This window comes from Macrobrachium nipponense, chromosome 30 (genome assembly GCF_015104395.2).
Source record: "Macrobrachium nipponense isolate FS-2020 chromosome 30, ASM1510439v2, whole genome shotgun sequence".
In the NCBI taxonomy this organism is placed as follows: Eukaryota; Metazoa; Arthropoda; class Malacostraca; order Decapoda; family Palaemonidae; genus Macrobrachium; species Macrobrachium nipponense.
The window spans coordinates 53,835,737-53,854,412 of record NC_087218.1 but is presented as its reverse complement, the minus strand read 5'-3'; the positions used below and the strand labels follow the sequence as shown (position 1 = coordinate 53,854,412).

At 38.7% G+C, this 18,676-nt stretch overlaps 1 protein-coding gene across 14 annotated transcripts in view; it reads left to right on the top strand.

The window, feature by feature from the left end:
* LOC135202514 (mitogen-activated protein kinase kinase kinase 13-like) overlaps window positions 1-18,676 on the top strand; it is a 150,948-nt gene that overhangs the window by 117,974 nt on the left and 14,298 nt on the right. The window contains exons 1-2 of one of the 14 annotated variants that reach the window (XM_064231960.1): window positions 13,028-13,179; window positions 16,559-17,496. The exons of 10 other annotated variants lie outside the window; for them this stretch is intronic. In XM_064231960.1, coding sequence (XP_064088030.1) covers window positions 17,459-17,496 — 38 coding nt within the window. In that variant the 5' untranslated portion in view covers window positions 13,028-13,179; window positions 16,559-17,458. Of the gene's footprint in view, window positions 1-7,572; window positions 7,977-13,027; window positions 13,180-15,800; window positions 17,497-18,676 lie in introns of those variants that run through there. 3 more of the 14 variants (XM_064231956.1, XM_064231963.1, XM_064231961.1) reach the window with 3 other exon arrangements.

The window sequence follows — 18,676 nt, the reverse complement described above, 5'->3', positions numbered from 1 at the left end:
GAAAAAATATGCCATATCTTCATTTTCATTAGTGAAACTGAGGTTTTCACGAAGAATATACGAAATAAGATATATTCAAAATATCTGATGCAAGCAAAGAGTCACATTTTAAGAAATAAAAACTATTTCAATAGACTCCATGAAGCTAATATTATTACCATAACGTGAAAATTGGCAACGTATGATTTCTGTACAGGCCACACCCTAGCGATCTTAGAAAAGTAAACGTACTATAGTTGTTGGGAGCTGTGATGAGCATGGTAACTGCCCTCTTTCCTTGGTTCACAGAAGGGTATTTAAAAAAAATAAAGCTACTTCGTTTCGCTCTTTATGAGTGGTTGCCTATTTAGAAAATGTTAAGTGTTAATTGAAGAAACTATCTTCTCTCTCTCTCTCTCTCTCTCTCTCTCTCTGCAATCAAGTGCAAAATGCCCATTGTGATTCCATATTCAAAATAAGGCGTTACTTTCGTGAATACATTCTTCATATAATGAAGAAAACCCTTCTCCTTTTACACAGGACTTTGGACAATGGGATGAAGATAGCTGATGATCTCCTGCTATTCTGTATTACGGACTCTTCCCTTTTTTAAAGGAACCGTCCCTATTTTTCCCTTTCTTTTAAGGGATCGTAAGTCAAGACTTCCCTTTTCAAAGGGATCGTAAGTCCAGGACTTTCTTTTTCTTTTTTTTAGGGATCGTAAGTACAAGACTTCCCTTTTCAAAGGGATCGTAAATCCAGGGCTCCTTCCTTCGTTAAGGGATCGTAAGTACAGGATTCTTTCCCCTTTTTAAGGGATTGTAAACAGAACGTTTATTAAATAAAAGAATCGTATATACAGACATCTTTCATTTTTAAGGGGGTCGTAAATGCAGGACTTTTTCAATAAAAGTATCGTATATACAGACAGAGTCCTTTTATGAGGTATCGCAAGTATAGGATTCTCCCTTTACGAAAGGATCGTAGACCCGTAGACGCATAGAGACACCCCCCCCCCCCCTTCCGTCTTGGAATTTACCACAAAATCGGCATCCCTGTCCGCGCCAAGGACAAAGTACAACATTGGTTCCTGCTTAAAAAGGAAGCTATTTCGTTGAAGAAGCGGCCGTGACGCTGCAGGTGGTGAATTTACGGCCGGATTTTGTCAGAAATTAATTCTGTGATCTTCTTAAAGAGAAACGTTGTATTTGCATCAGCAATTAGAGGAATTTTATATCCCCTTGCACTCGGCTTTGTCATGCTCGCCTTTCCAACTCTCTCTCTCTCTCTCTCTCTCTCTCTCTCTCTCTCTCTCTCTCTCTCTCTCTCTCTCTCTCTCTCTCTGTATAAATTGAGGCTTGATAGAGAGACCCCACCTATAAACTAATGAAGGGACGAGTATTCGAGTTTAATCACTTGTGGTCAAGTGATTACTTGTCAGGTGATTACTTCTTTTTCCATTTTCGGGCCTGGGCTGGAAAAGGGCTCAAGGTTAGCATTGGCCACTCAATGTAAACAAAGCAGTCAGTCATTAGTCCTTTCTCGTGGCCATGAGACCAAGGGAAGAGAGAGAGAGAGAGAAGAGAGAGAGAGAGAGAGAGAGAGAGAGAGAATGAAAACTTTCCGTATATATTTGTCCTTTCCTCCTTTTTTTTTTATTACAATTTCGGGCTGGTCTACAGATGGACGTAAGGTTTTCGTCGTCAGTCAGTGTAAAAAAAGAAAAAAAATCAGTCATTACGCCCTCCCTGAACGTGGCCATGAGAGAGAGAGAGAGAGAGAGAGAGAGAGAGAGAGAGAGAGAGAGAGAGAGAGAGAGAGAGATCACTACGTCACTCTTGTCGAATCTGCATACCTTCGAGTAATGCAGAGTTTCATTTTCCATACCATGATGGTGAAAGTTGCATAACATTTCGGTTCTTGCAAAGTCGAAGTGCGTACGTGACCTCATTTATCAATGTTTTACGGAATGTGTTTTTAATCTTTATTTTTTACTCTCTGAAATAGGTTTGCTCGGCTTGAGTGGTTGTTGCTTAAAAACTGTTTTTTTTTTATATAAACACTTGGTCTGGAAGTTTCTGTTGTGTGTAACTCTCTCTTCTCTCACCTGTTTACAAATTCATTTTTTCACGAGAGAGAGAGAGAGAGAGAGAGAGAGAGAGAGAGAGAGAGAGAGAAGAGAGAGATAATTCTTTTTTTTTAACGAAATATGTTCCACGAATTTCGCGTATTAGCATTTACAAATATAAAAACTAATATTTTTGTGCTCTCTCTCTCTCTCACACATGTTTACAAATTCATTCTTAACGAGAGAGAGAGAGAGAGAGAGAGAGAGAGAGAGAGAGAGAGAGATGAATTCATTCATTAAAAAATATTTTACCAAACATGTTCCACGTGCTCCATATAAAAACTAATATTTTTATATGCTCTCTCTCTCTCTCTCTCTCTCTCTCTCCTCTCTCTCTCTCTCTCTGGCAAGCATCTTGAAGGACAAATTACGAAACACGTATAAATGTTGGAAAAAAAGCTAATGTGAGTTTGCCAAATCTCACGAATCATTGAAATGATTTTAAGCTAATTTCTTTTCAAAGGCGGCGAAATTCTCATCAAGATTTCTGACGTCAGAGGGAATGAGAGTGAGTGCGCAGGAGAGGAAAGCACTTGTGTAGAGTTAGTATTAATTTTTTATTTTTGACATAATTTCTCGTAGATATTGTCGTGGAATAGTTTGCCTAAGTGCAACTGTGGAATCTTCTAATCTGTAAAAAGCGCCTCAGTGGCGTGGTCGGTACGGTCTTTGCCTGACACCTCGGTGGCCGAGAGTTGGATTCTCGGACATTCCACTGAGGAGTGAGAGATGTGTATTTCTGGTGATAGACGTTCACTTTCGACGTTGTTCGGAAGTCACGTTGCTGAATAACCTCTCTGGTTCCATGCAACGTAAAAGCAGCAAACAAACTAACAAACAAACAATCTTGAAATGTTTAGGAGAGGAATAAATTCATTCCTGCTCATTGCTCTCTGTTGCTGCTTTCCAGAATTCAGGTGCTGCTCCTGACGTCTCCAGAATTCAGGTGGATCGGTTTTATTTGCAATTCCTTCATTTTTATTCCTTCATCGCCTATTCCTTCAACTTAGTCTCTTTCTCTGCAGGTTAGGTTTCCTTTAGAGCCAAATGGCTTAATGTAGTCTGGTGTCTTCCTATCTCGTTTTCCAGCTGAAGATTTATTGAGAAATAAAGATCGAATTAGGCTCTGATCAGTCCTTAGAAATTTCTGTTCTTACGCTCAACCTTCCATAGTCTTTCTTTGTCTTTGCTTTCCAAAAATAGTCCTTCGAGTTGTAAGATCATCTCTAGCAATTTCTGTAGCTTAAGGTAAAATACGATTACCATCAGTATGGTGCTAATGCTACTGATCATCGTAAAATACTGCTATTATTACTTATTACAAAACCATATAACTGGATGTTACTGGTTGCATTGTAGTAGACGGTTGGCTGACAGCTTCAACCTTCATCACAGAAGTCTGTTCTGCTTCACGACTTTTGTACATTCTCTTCCTATTGACGTGCTTCTCCCTCCCTCTCTCTCTTCTCTCTCTCTCTCTAAAGGGTAGGAAAATGCATATACTTATTTTATAAAAATAAGAGGATTACGTTAAGCTCAATTAGATTATCAGGTTGCTTAGAAACGATTACCATAGATGCTCTCTCTCTCTCTCTCTCTCTCATACACACAAAATGAACTTAACCATCTCTTTCTTTTTCTCTAGCAAGACGCACAAATGTAACTCTCTCTCACACACACACACACAACGAACTTAACCATCTCTTTCTTTAACCTCTGCACGCAGACGCACAAATGTAATCTCTCTCTCTCTCTGGTCGTCCTTGAACGCCGGGTTGCTCTCAAGAGCAAGTGTTTCACCGACTGAGGGCGACGTGTTGCGTCATGTCTTTTCTTGACACATTGCCACAGTTTTCTTCAGTTGTTTCTTTAAAATCCGTTCTCTCTCTCTCTCTCTCTCGAAGAAGAAGAAGAAGAAGAAGAAGAAGAAGAATTTGAAATGCGATATGATACTGACGTCAGAAGGGAAATTCTTTGGAAATGGCTGTTTTTTTGTTTTGTGCTTCTGTTATGACACTATGTAGTACTGTATTCATTTGTTAAAAACCATGCTGTGTAATAGAAAATTGGATGTGATTGCTTACATAATATATATATATATATATATATATATATATATATATATATATATATATATATATATATATATATGTGTGTGTGTGTGTGTGTGTGTGTGTATAGTAAATATGTATAACATCTCACAAGAGAGAGAGAGAGAGAGAGATTATTAGAGTTTAATTTCCATGGTACGCGTTGTTTCCACGAACGTAAGTACTAGGAAATAGTTACAAAAGTTAAGTATTAATAAGAGTATTATTTATTAAATGAAGTAGTGACTTATTTCTACCTAGCAGCTAGTCAACTGCTGTTGGTCGCAGCAGCGTCGGGAAAGGCCTGTGGGTTACAGCCTCATCCCAGAGCGACTTGCTAATGGAACGTCAAATATTAGGTTAATAAAACCATTCAAAGATCCACACCGTGGCTTGATAAATGATCAAGTCAGGAAAACTTGTTCGATCGAAGGCTGAATAATCACTTGACTGATACGTATGAAATTGTAAAGTCGTAGATTGCAGTCAACGCAGATACGTGGATATGTCAGATGTGAGATTTAGAAAAAATTCAACACGTTGAATCCGTGAAAATAAATACAACACGTTCAATTCACTTATCAGATTGTTTAGGAAATGGATTACAGATACGTCTAGGATTTGTAATAAATTTCTTCAACATTATTATTACTATTATTATTATTATTATTATTATTATATTCAAGGGCCATTGATATGAAATTCAAGATCCAAAGAATATGGTTTTGATTGGGAAGAAGCTACGGAGAGTAATAGGAAATATAGAAAGAAGAGATCAGTTATTAGGAAAGAAACAAAAAGATAAAGAATTGATAGATAAATATAAATAAATTAGTAACAAAAGATAAATAAATTTGTGAAAAAAATATAAACGAATTAGTTTGTAAAAGATGGTAAATCAATTGGTAAGAAAACAAAGGAAAAAAATGAATGAATTAGCAAAACATGGTAATGTTAGGTATATCAACAAAAACTTCAAAAGGTCAAGCGAAGGTGCCTTGCATTACTAACCGGATGCTACTCTCCTTGCGTTTCAATACATTTTTTATCTGTTAATGTGTTTGTTTCTGTAAAAAAAAATATATATCTTTTTTATGTATTTCCCTTTACCTTTTCTTACTTCCTAATGAACATCATAATATTCTTTGGAAGCTTGAATTACAAGTCAGTGGCCCCTTTGGTGGGCTTGTACCATATGACTAGTGTTCGTTTTTAGTATTATTTTTAATAATAATAATAATACACGTATACTATTCATGTCAGAAAACCTGTCCTTACGCTGACGTGGATAAAACGCGCCCCAGTATTTAGTGAAACGTTCTAGGTGCCCTACGTATCTGCGGGGATCCCTGCGCAGGACGGACGAGGGGCCAAGGGCCCTGGCAGAAAGAATTTCGGAAGACGTTCGCCGGCAGTAACATGTTGCAACTGAGGTCACGAGTCCAGTCGTCCAGATTCGCGTCCGATACTCGCCAAGATATCTATTGTGCCTCTGTTGGCACGAGCAGTGTATTGTTTTGTCAGACGACTGTTGTGGGTCAGAGAGAGATAAATTGTGTGTCATCCCTGTCACCACGTGCTTCGCCCTACAGTCGTGTGCAAAGTCAATTCAGGTACCGGGATCAGTTGCTAGGTGGCGCTGGCTGGTTGCTGCCTGCTGCTATCTGCATCACATGATTTTACCCGCGCGATCGTTCGTTCGTCCGTGCCTCTCTCTCTCAAGCCCCGGGGCTGCTAGCTAGAATCATGGCTTGTTTTTTTCTCTCTCTCTCTCTCTCCCTCTCGCTGCTTGCATTCCATAGCGATGAAAACACTCCTGTGCTTTGTATCTCGGATACAGCCGGCGGGCGGCTTCTGTTGTCTCACCCAGACTTGTTTGGGCGCGTTCTGTTTGCGTCTGGTTAACGAGAACTGTTCGGTCTTGGTCTGCTTAGCTTCGTATTACCAACGTTTAGTTATTGTCACTGACAGAAGTTAGCCCCACGGAAAGTTTAAGACGGTGGTTACTGGTTTTATTCAGATTATATCGAGTTAAGAATGAAATGGTATGTGCGGAACGCGCCCGCGATAATGTGTGTGTGTGTGTTGTTTGTGTGTCCGGTCATTCTACGGACACCAGACGCTGCTGGGGACTATAAGCGTTGGAAAGCTTGTAATTTTATCTAAATATTTCCGCTGGTTATGTATTAATACATAACCATATAAGTGTATGTATAAGTCTGTGTTTTTTTATATTAATAATATTTCAAGGTCATCACATAAATTAACGGGTTATGGTCGTATCGATCGTCTTTTACTTTTATTTGACGTCAGAGCCACGTGCGCAACGTACTAAACCCGCAGGTGTTGTTGAGCCAATTTTACATTACCGAAGCATAGTCTCATATTTGTATTCCGTTTCCTTCTCTTTGCCGAACATTCTACGTTTTCTCAATGATGTTATTTTTGAGGAAATGTTATGGGAATATCGAATTTGTGCCAAGCGCTGAGACCTCTGAGGGTCATTCAGCTTTGAAAATAACGTCGAAATAATTATTAGGAGAGGGCTGAGTCAAGTAAGATGGAAAAAAGGGAATATGAACGGAGGGACAGTGAAAGAAATGGAAGGGGTTGCAGCTAGGGTTGCCGAAGAGACAACGAACTGCAAAGAACCTTTCTTGATGCCTACAGTGCGCCGCATGAGGTCTATAGCGCCTTCATTATGATGCATGATATGTCTATGCAAAATTGTTTTCTATAATGAGCAATTTCATTATATTACTCCGTTGATAGTTTGGTGACGTGATGCTTGCACGACAAGAAAAAAAAAAAAAAAAAAAAAGGAGATATTACGTACTTTAGATGATGTTGATGCTATTGAACTTTATTTCTCGGGTGTTGCTATAATCGAACGAATATGAATTGATATGATTTATTGAAAGTAATAATGTAGGAACTTGACAGTTATCAGTCACTAAAAAAAAAAAAAAAGTGTGCGTTTGCAAATTTGCCTTCTGTTACACCTTTCAAACCCCTTTTTACTCCAACGCTGAATGACCTCATAGGTCCCAGTGCTTGGACTTTAGCCTAAATTTAATATTGTATATATATATATTATATGTAATGTAAAGATATAAGGAAGATAAGAATAAAGAAGAATGATAAGAAAATGATTTGGTTAATATTACAAGTTCCATCAAGCATTGCCGCACACAATTCATCTTCCGAGACTTGTTTACGCTCTTCCATTTTTTTCTGAGACTGTTATCGCGATTGTAAAGGAGACACTCCGCCATCTTGGCTTTATCTTATCTAGTTCCGAAAGGGTCTTGTTAAAAAAATACAGATATGAGTGAGTCATAGGTTGTTTTATCTGCCGGAATGCGATCGTGTAAACAGTTCGAAGCGAGATGCGCACTCGAGCGCATGTGTTTCGGATCGGAAGACATTATTGGACACCTTAGATCTAAAGTCATCTATTTAAACACTATTAAAAGTTTTTTTTTTTTTTCATTTGAGATGATTCGTTGCTGGTTAGTTCAAGTTCAAGTTCAAGTTGTTCATCTATTGCATTCACGAACTGTACAAAAGATATTAACGCCAACGTTTTGTTTAATCTTTTAACTGGCCAAAAGTCGTTCGCCAGTTGTTATCATAATGAACGAACCGGAAGAAATGAATTCGGGACAAAGGACCTCCAAGGAGAGGAAATCGAAATTTTTCGATTTTTTCAACTCCTTCTTCTGCACCGTCAACCAGACTGCCCAGATCGTGCGTGCGACGCCAGAGGGAAGTCCGCTGTAAGTCTGAAATCTCTCTCTCTCTCTCTCTCTCTCTCTCTCTCTCTCTCTCTCTCTCTCTCTCAGTTTTGGTCTGCAAATTGAGTTGTTCAGTCTTATTGGTTTGTCGTTTTATTTTTTAGCTGGGTTAGTTAAGGGGCATTGCCTTCAGTGTACTTTACGTGGTACACTATAGGCATTAATTGTGGTTCTTTGCAGCGTCCCTTCGGCCCCCGGCTACAACCCCTTTCGTTCATTTCACTGTACCTCCGTTCATATTCTCTTCCCTCCATCTGGCTTTCCTTGGCCCTTTCCTGATACTGTTTCACCTTGCCACTGTGAGCTTCTCCTCCAGTCACACCTTTCAGTTGTCGTTTCAGAGCTGAATAACCTCATAGGTTACAGCTTTTGACATGTGGCTTAAACTATATATTCCCTGTCATCATTTTAACTGTCAAGCAATGTTTTGTAATGTATTTATAGTTATTTAACGACAAAAATCGTTCCAACTGCGTGAGATGTAATTAAAGCATGATTACTTATCCATTGGCTGCCTACCGTTGTTTCTAAACTAGGCAGGAGTTCGAATCCTGCCGGAGACGAAGCACTTGTCAGTTTTAATGGGCCCCGGATGTTGTTGGTTATTCCCAAGGTAAGTAGGGAATTCGGTACATATATATATATTATATATATATATATATATATATATATATATATATATATATATATGATACGGTATGTGTGAACCATAATATTTTTGTCATTTTTCACCACAGAAGAAAATCATGGGCATATTTGGAATCCTCGTGAAAAGTTCTATACTGAAAACGCATTTCTTTTTTCTCTACGAGTAATAATATTAAAGAAGTTAGCATGCTCGGATATCCGGATCAAAAGGGTATCCGGTTAAAAACCATCGCCAGTATAATCTACATATATGTGGTCCGATTTTGGTTCAGTGCGGTCCAGTAGTTTGCCCGCCGTCTGCAGCGAACATATACACATACATACATAGTCCTACCGTTTGCTTTAGATATAAGATATATTAAATTTACACACACACACACACACACACACATAATATATATATTTATGTATAATATATATTATATTATATATATATATATATATATATCTATATATATATATTATATATTATTATATATCATCCAATAAGAGGTCGAGGCTAGTCCCCATCATGTAGCAGGTGAAAAGGCAAAACAGCTCAATACATGAGTTGCTTTATTGTTGCCAACGTTTCAAGACTATGGTCTCATTTTCAAGGCTTATAACCCGAGGTTCGGGTTGTAAGCCTTGAAAATGAGACCATAGTCTTGAAACGTTGGCAACAATAAAGCAACCCATGTATTGAGCTGTTTTGCCTTTTCACCTGCTATATATATTATATATCTATATATATCTATATATATATATATATATATATATATAATTGTAATTACATACATACATACACGTTCCTTGTTTATTAAGCACTTCGTTTTTATTTGTCTTGTAATATCTTTCAGTTTTGACTGTTTTGAGTGGTTGTAATCTTATCAGTTCTAGGCAAGATTGCAGATCTCTCTCTCTCTCTCTCTCTCTCTCTCTCTCTCTCTCTCTCTCTCTCTCTCTCTCTCACTTCCTATAGCACAGTTTATTCATATACCTTCATTTCTTTTTCTCTTTTTCTTTATCCCCCGATCATCCAGTTTATCACACAAGGTAATTGGGTTCAGATTTAAATGAATGGCCAGTGACTCGAGCGCACAGGTGGTTTGACCATTAAAGTAATCGTTCTTGGTTCTGAATGCTTTCATAGTATAGGAACTGAAGGTGTATTCAGGGAATCAGATTATTAGTTTTTTTTTTCTTTTTTTTTTTTAAAGACTATGAAAGGTTCAGGGACCTTAAGAAGGTTGCAGTTACCGTGGGTACTGAAATTCTCTCTCTCTCTCTCTCTCTCTCTCTCTCTCTCTCTCTCTCTCTCACACACACACACTGAGCTGTTTTTCGTTTTAGGCTAGAAAAAGATTCATTGACCTTAGTTCAAGTTTTAAAAATTCTCTCTCTCTCTCTCTCTCTCTCTCTCTCTCTCTCTCTCTCTCTCTCTCTCTCTCATCATATTGATTTTTATTTAGCATTTCCCGAATAATTGTGGGATTGTATCTCATAGAACACTGCTACGTATTACATAAAAAACCCTAATATTCTCTCTCTCTCTCTTGGTGGTCAAGTTCCCCCCCGCCCTTTCCCTCGCCCCATTCTCTTAGGCATACGCGCACACACAAAAAACTAAATTAATTTTTCACAAACGTACCAAGAACCAAGTTTTAAATATCCTCGACCAATGGCGTATTTTACACACTGGGAAAAAAAGGAGCATCCATTGCGTAACACCGGAGAAAGATTTGGGGGCGGGGGGGGGGGGGGGGGTGGGGGGGGGGGGGTTGTCCCCTGCCCGAGCGGCGCACGAGATGATGTGACCTTTGACCTATGTTTTCCCTGGCGTGAGTCTGTTGACTCATCGTATGGGTTTAGCGGAGTCCCCCTCCCTCTCCCTCACAGGCGACCACGTTTTCTTAAATTGATTATTGAACGGGGTTACTCCTCCATTTCTCTGTCTCTGTGTCTCTCTCTGCATTTCATATTATTTGCAAAATTATTCATTGCGACAGATTACGTGTTTGATGTTCGTGGAGGTGACGCACCCTGTACTGAAAAGAGGATTATATGGTGGTCAGTGTTAGCTGACTTGTCAGCATTAATAATGTAATTAGGTAACTTGGGGATTAAACAAATGTTCAGTGAGCTAATGTCGAACCGGTATAAATCCGCACTGGTTTTAGTACTATTCCGGTGGCTATGGTCTAGTTAAAGAGGTTTCAGTTAGGTTATACTAGATTTACTAAGGCGATGTTAGGTAACATTAGTAGTTCATGGTGACCTTAAGTAATTACTTAGTAGTAGGCTAAGTTGCTAGTCGATTTTGGGCAGAAGCTACAGGACTAAACAAGTGCTCGAAGGAAATATTTTCACTAAAACTGTATAAAAACGCACAAGCTTTACGTCTTTCATAGGCAAGAATGGTGCACGTCCGTTATCTCATTATCAGCCTCTTCACCTGTTTTATCTTCTTATCAGGCAAGGTATCTGACGAGAATATGTAACGGCAGTGCCGTTTCATAAGTTCATAGATAATTTTGATTTTTTGGTAAAATATTGACGTTTATTTATTGTATTTATTTATATATTTATTGCACAAGAAAGAAAAGTAAATAGTGGCAAGTTCTTTCCTTCACAAGCAAGAAGGAAAAGGCTTAATATGATTTTCATATCATTAAATGTTTTCTTGGTATAGCTCTCAACCTGATCAAGTTACGGCCACTAAAAGTATTACCATGGTACTACTTCGAGCATTGCTTGCGATTTATCTTAAGTTTGAATTCATGAAAAAGCACTTAAGTAATACCCAATTTGTGAATTCTGTAAATTTGCCGATAAAACCGTGATTTTGGAAATTGTATATTTTCTAGTTTTGGTGGAGTCCTTGTGCGACACATAGGTCTAATGAGGTATATCTATTAAAGAACAGATGCCACTTTAAATTAACCCGCAGAAAGAGAGAGAGAGAGAGAGAGAGAGAGAGAGAGAGAGAGAGAGAGATGTGCTTAGATAATAGACATATTATTACCACAAAGATTTACAGCTGTTTCCAGAAACTGATCTTAACGTTTTCGTCATATATACACCGGTGCGTAATACGTAAACATATACTCTGAAAATAACAATTGTATATCATATTTTGTTTGTGTTGAGGTAGACAGTGTGTTGCGTACATCAAATCGCGTATGCATAGTGAACAAACCGATAAGCACGACATATCTTAAAGCTAAACAGAAATGTGGAAATATACAAGTCTCCCTCGAGTATGATTCTAGAGAAGAGAGAGAGAGAGAGAGAGAGAGATAAAACACGGGGCAAATGACCAACATTGCTTGAGGCAATGAAGTTTGTGTGTGTGTGTGTGTGTGGGTCTGAGTCTACAAGAAGAATAGGAAGATGGGTAGGCTAGGCTGAGGAGATGAGTCACCCCATGCCTTGGATCCAACGACTTCCTCCTCCACCTACTCGAAGCCGTAGGGCGGTCGCCACACGCGCGCAAAACACAGGCTAGATACACACACGCACGCACAAACGAACTGAAACCGCGGTTTGTATGCTCGAATCAAATGGTTTTCTCTACTGACGCTGTGCAGATAGTAAGGCGTAGTTTTCAACGAGCTCTTCTCTCTCTCTCTCTCTCTCTCTCTCTCTCTCTCTCTCTCTCCTTCCACTACATTCGTTGTCATTAATCAAAACAGTTAAGAGCTATTTAATGCCCAAATCCCCTGCGGGAAAAGTGACCTAGAATTATGATAGATACTTTGCGAACAAGAATTGTTCATTTCAATGACCATTTTCTCGTATTTTTATTCGTTTGTCTTCTCATTTTCTACCAGCGTTTGATACTATTTATTGTGCTTTTCACACTTTTATTAATTTTCTCATATACTAGATCTTTACGTAGATTGACTTGCAGACCTAGGTCAACATACATATTAGACCGAAGTGTACCTTGAAACCTGCTGTAGTCTGTCATTAATTTCGATTAAATGTGGATATACAATTATTTTCCTCCTACTCATGAATTACCACGTTCAGTAACACGTGACTAGTAAGTGCCGTTTAATAGACCTTACCGAACACATCAATATGCGCATGGTTGTGTGTGTATGAGAGAGAGAGAGAGAGAGAGAGAGAGAGAGGCCGTGTTGATATGGCTCCGTAATCTAATGTCAACAATATTGACATGAGATTGGATAGAACCTACGGTCCCGTATCAACCGTAAAAAGTCGAGCGAGTGTTGATAATCGTAGACGCATATAATGGAACAAGGTGTCTGTTGCTACGTTATAGAGGAGAGAAGAGAGAGAGAGAGAGAGAGAGAGAGAGAGAGAGAGAGAGAGAGAGAGAAATATACATCTTCCCCCGTACCATAATAATAAGGCAAGCACGTGAGTGATGCGCGCGCAAGTCCCACATTCCTCTAGACTGAGCTGCAACCAAAACTCCTTCGGGCTTGAGTGAACGAACACGCCACCCATCCGCTATCAATGGCGACTGAATATTTCTTTACTTTAACTTGTTTTATCCGATTATTTCATGACAGAACTAAAGTGATAAGTAAGTGCAAACGGGATAAGAGAATAATATAAAGAATGTTTAAGTGCTGTGCGCGGGAAAAGGGATTACCAAACAAGTGCAATCTCAAATCGTTTTCGTTAGCTTTTCAGGACGGAGATGTCTTCTCAATAATGCATCTGAACTTTTCTCTTCTCGTGACAAAGCTATCGTTGTTTTTGTTCCATCAAATTGGCCACCAACGGTTAGAGAATACGAAATCAAACGAAAATAAGAGGCATATTGGAAATGTTAGCTCAAATGCCAAAGTAACAAACAAAAATAAGAGCACGGTTTCAGTGGACGAATTAACTTGAATATTGCAAAAGACAGTCATGTGTTTAGGATAAACCTTGTTGCAGGTTCAGTGACCGTTCAGGACAAAATGTCAACCGTGTGTATACGTCTGTGTATGTGTGTACCTATGCTTGTGTGCGTGTTTACGTCGTTAACGTGACCAGCAGACTGAAAATTCCGCAAAGGGTTAATACAGTCTGTGACAGTCGTACTAATACTAAGAAGTGAGAAGAAAAATCACTCGTGTTTGCACAATGCTAGAATATATTTAAAGCCCTTGTAGTGATATGATATAGCTGTTATAGTATTCATTATGGAATTTTTACTTACTTACGCGTGCCATCAGTGGGTCTTTATACTCTTGTAACTCATTCGGGTGGTCCTGAAATATGAAATTACTTTAGAGGTTGACACAATGTTAGACTTGATTTAAACCCTTAAAGTGCTATGATACAGTGACTGTACTATTTGTTATAGTACAATTACCTATTTAGGCGTGCTATCAGGGATTCTTTGTACCTTTACTCATTCAGGTGGTCTTGAAACTTGAAAGGAAATGAAATTAATTACCAATAGGATTGACGTATTATTTAACGCCAAAATTGAGATGGTTTATCGTTTATTTGACGATATATGACGTACCTAACAAGAAGAAAAAATATACTCCTTTTTTATCATAGATATTGGTATTCTCATACTATTTACATTTAAGCACGAGCACTTGCTGTGACGGACATTCCTCCGTATGATATAATAAACAAATACTGCGCATGCGCGAGAGGTGGAACGCATATACGCACACAGCACCGTGTCTGCTTCACACCCAGACGGGGATATTGCTGTTACTCTACCATTCATAGAACGCTCTATGGGAATGCCCCTTTAATACTCTCTCTCTCTCTCTCTCTCTCTCTCTCTCTCTCTCTCTTTCGTAGTTTGGTTTTGCTTGTCCTTTCTACTATTAGTTCCACCCATGCTCTCTCTCTCTCTCTCTCTCTCTCTCTCTCTCTCTCTCTCTCTCTTCCTCTAGATTGAGCACACGCTCACGATGTCTCCTCGGATGGACTGACATGTCTTTGAGACATCCTAATCCTTGTAACTCTCTCTCTCTCTCTCTATAACACTTATTCATCTCATCAAGACAAATGTACAGTGCGTTCTTGCGCGGCTCTTAACTACATAGCAGCGCCTTATATGTTATAGAACAGCAACCCCCCCCCCCCCCACCCCCCATACGCATCTTGCTGTTTTGAACAGCATTCTTAACGTTCTCGTTCACCTAAGAACAGCATCTGATATGTATCTTGTTCTCCGGAGAATAGCGGTAGTTATGTTCTAGGTCATCATAGAACAGCAGTTATGTTCTCGTATCTCTTTAGAACAGCATCTGTTGTGTCTCGTTCGTAGTAGAACAGCAGTTGTTATGTCCTGGTTCACGGTAGAACAGCATTTGTTATAATCTCGTTCACTGAAGAACAGTAGTTATGTATCTTGTTTCATCATAGTACAGCAGTTATGTTCTCATTCGTTGTAGAACAGCATTTGTTCTCTTTCGCTGTAGTACACAAATCATTATGTTCTTGTTCATCGTTGAACGGCAGTTGTTATACCCCCGTTCACTGAAGAACGGCATCTATTACGTATCGGGTTATCTGGAGAACAGCTTCGTGTAAGTGCATCTCGTCAGCCATACAAGTGCGGAACTAATCACCGGTCTTCGCTGTAGAACAGCTGCGGTTCACGTATCCTCGTCAGCTGCGAAAATAATAAATTGCGATTACGAGAAAGGCTTTATCCTTTGTCGCTGTTGTGACTAACCCACTACTTAATCCCTCTTAAAGGAGTGGGTTCGGGGATGTATTGCGAACGTCTGCGTACGGCTGTTTACTAAACTGCTTGATGAAGATTGCACTTATTACCGATGTCACGAACACAGCCGTCTGATTGCGCTAGGAAAAAAAAAAAATAGTCTCAGCGCTCTGTTCAGTTATGATTAATGGTTCTTGTAGAGTCAATTATTCTATATTTTAAGTGTTGGTTATTTACTGCAAGGAATATTGATCTCTTCCTGGTGCATCAAGTTATACATGTGTAGCTTTTCCGTTGTTTACGCAACAAAAGATATTGATTAGTACTTTTTGTATTTAAACTTGAATTACCTGGAATTGAAATAAATTCCATTATGTTTTTAACTGTACTATAAAGTAAGAACGCGGAATTATGAAACCATACAATATGATGAAAAATAATTATCTTTAAGTTATAAATTCAGATGGGTGCCGTTTCAAGTTTTATTTGTAAGATGTAGAACTCTTAAGCTCTTTAGAAATAAAAATCAGCAGCATTGAACGTTTAAATCCTGTTCTTGTTAATATGAAGTAAAAGTTATCCTGTAGGCTCGGGCATGAAGACAGCCCACCTTGAAGGAAGAAAAACAAAAACAAAAAAGCCGCATAAACAAATACCGCGGAATTCAACTCCTTCGAAATCCGATAGAAAAGGCGTTCTCAGTAACACTGGAGCACTGGGTTTGTGGAACCGAAAAATATAAATATGAGTAGCCTGTCCCCCCGCCCTCCATCCCCCTCTCCTCATAAGCCTAGTATCTAACCTGCTCGGTGTCCCCTTAACTCCCTACCTACTCCCTACTCCCGGTGCAGCCATCGCTATTTACAATTCCAGGAAACTGCTCAGGTGATGGCGTGACCCAACGTAGCAGCTAGTTGCTTGACGCGGGGTCGGTTGGCGGCAGCGTTCATGTATACCTTGGTGTTCGTCCTCGGCGGAGGTCGAGCGCGGACGTTAGATTTTCGAAAAGAAACAAAGATATTCTCTCTTCAATCTTAAGGATTCCATTCAATATCGGCTTTTCGCGGAATGGCAGAGGTTATTCATTTGAGAAATGGGACTTGAAAGAGCCCGGGAGAAGCCGAGAGAAGAAAGGGATTACTAAGAAATTGCGGTCGATGGCTCTGTGTGGTTAGTTCGATGATGTTGACTTCCGTCAAAATTTTGTAAGAAGAAGAAGAAGGTTATGTCGTTCTTTGTGGTTTTGTAATTCATTTCATCATGTTTTACCTTCCAGAAATGTAAAGTATCTTAAAGAACACTAAAATAAGTTGATAAACTTACAAAGTGGAGAAATTAGCTACAAGAAACACTTTAACTAAGCAAGTGAACAAAGAAAAGTCTGCGTAGCTACAACAGTTGAACAAAAGTGAAAACGCCGAGAGGTGGTAAATAGAGGCTTCTTCTCCTTCTTCTTTTTGTAAGGAGATCAAAGCTTTCCTTCCAGGAACAAACACAGGTGGTTCCTGGAAATGCGTGCTGGAACTCGGTAGCTCCGCCGGTCAAGTTCAGGGCCGCTGAACCAGCAGGTGCTACCTCCTCCTACTCCATTCCGTACCCCCCCCCCCTCCTCCCCATCATCCTCCGTACCTTACAAAATTGCGCGCACGTACAATTGATTTATCATGGATCGTCCGTCCGCTGTAAGAAGCCCGCGTAGACGCTCAGGTTCCCGATCCAGATTTTCGTATGAATCTGCTCAAGGCGGGATCTAAACGCCGAAGACCGCTGTGGCGCGAATGGCCTATAGGTCTAGTTTGGAGTGAGATCTTAATGCTTATGGCGGCTTATGCCACTGGAAACCAATGAAGAGAAAAGGTTTTTGTAATGATTTCTGCTGAAGCAGCAGCATTCTGCGATAGAAGGGCGACTATAAAGCCGAAAGCTGCTTTAACTTTTCCTTTTTTGTGGGAAGCCACAGAGTGTTCTCACCAATTGGATACAAAGGTGGCCTGATACACTCGATCCCCGAAGTTGTACAAGAGCTGTTTGTTTGTTTGTGTTGGAGAGATTGGCTCAAGGCTGAAGGTGACAGTTTAAAAGACGGTTCATTTGAAGGCTCAAAGTGACAATTTAAAACAGAAGCCCGGATATTAATTTCTTTTAAGTCAAGGAAAGGAAACACAAAACCAAGTCGATGAAAATGGACTTTATATTACGTAGACGCCACAAGAGGTAAGGTTTAAAGAAAATAATATTTAAAGAAATAAGCATGACACGTTAATGATTTAATGAATATTAACTACTAGAAGTCAAGGAAAAGAAGGGTCTTTTCATCAATAACCCTGCAGTGAAAAGGTTCGCTAAGTGTTCTCAGAGAACCAGAGTGGATGATTAATTATGCATTATTATTATTATTATTATTATTATTATTGTTTGGATATAAAAAAATATTTATACTGATAATTGAGAGTTCACATGGTCCTTTGGGTAGGATTTTCTATTCCTGGGGACAGGTAAGTTCACGGGGTGCGGTCCCACCCGGGCGAGGCCTTGAAAATTCCACGTTTCTTCCTTGTTCTCCTTTATTCAATAGGCAATGAGTCGGGTAATTATTTGAGTATAGTGGGTGGCCAGCAAAAAAAAAAAAAAAAAAAAAAAAAAAAAAAATTTTCCTTTACCCTTTCTGACAAAAACATTATTTTATTTTATTATTATTATTATTATTATTATTATTATTATTATTTTATTATTATTATTTATTAATTTGTGTCCTGTTGGTTATTTGCTTTGGTAATGAAATTCTATAATTAAATAAAAAAACAGTATTGGATTTTATTCAACAGTTTAATCACGTCCTTATAAAGTTACTCTTCTTCTTCTTCTTCTTTTTTCTTTTTCTCCTCTTTTTTCTTCTTCTTCTTCTTCTTCTTCTTATTATTATTATTATTATTATTATTATTATTATTATTATTATTATTATTATTATTATTATTATTATTATGACATTGATCGATAAACCAGGAATTCCTTCGTGCAAGGGCGTGCAATAAATTTATTATATTATTATTATTATTATTATTATTATTATTATTATTATTATTATTATTATTATATTGCATTGATCGATAAACCAGAAATTCCGTCGTGCAAGTGCGTGCAATAAATTCCTGTGGTGGCTTTGCCCTCATTAAACAGAAAACGGCTTCCAACTTTATTGTCATTTTCCGCAGTGATTGTAATCTTTGCGTCCATTCAGTCGCTCAATGCTGAGAGAAAGTCTGTGGTATAAAATACCTTCTATTGAGCTACTCATTATACACAAATGTACTCTAGAGGAGAGTAATAAGTATACATAATGACTCCTGCAGTGGTGGTTTGATTTTGTCATTTCAAAAAAAAATATATATTATTT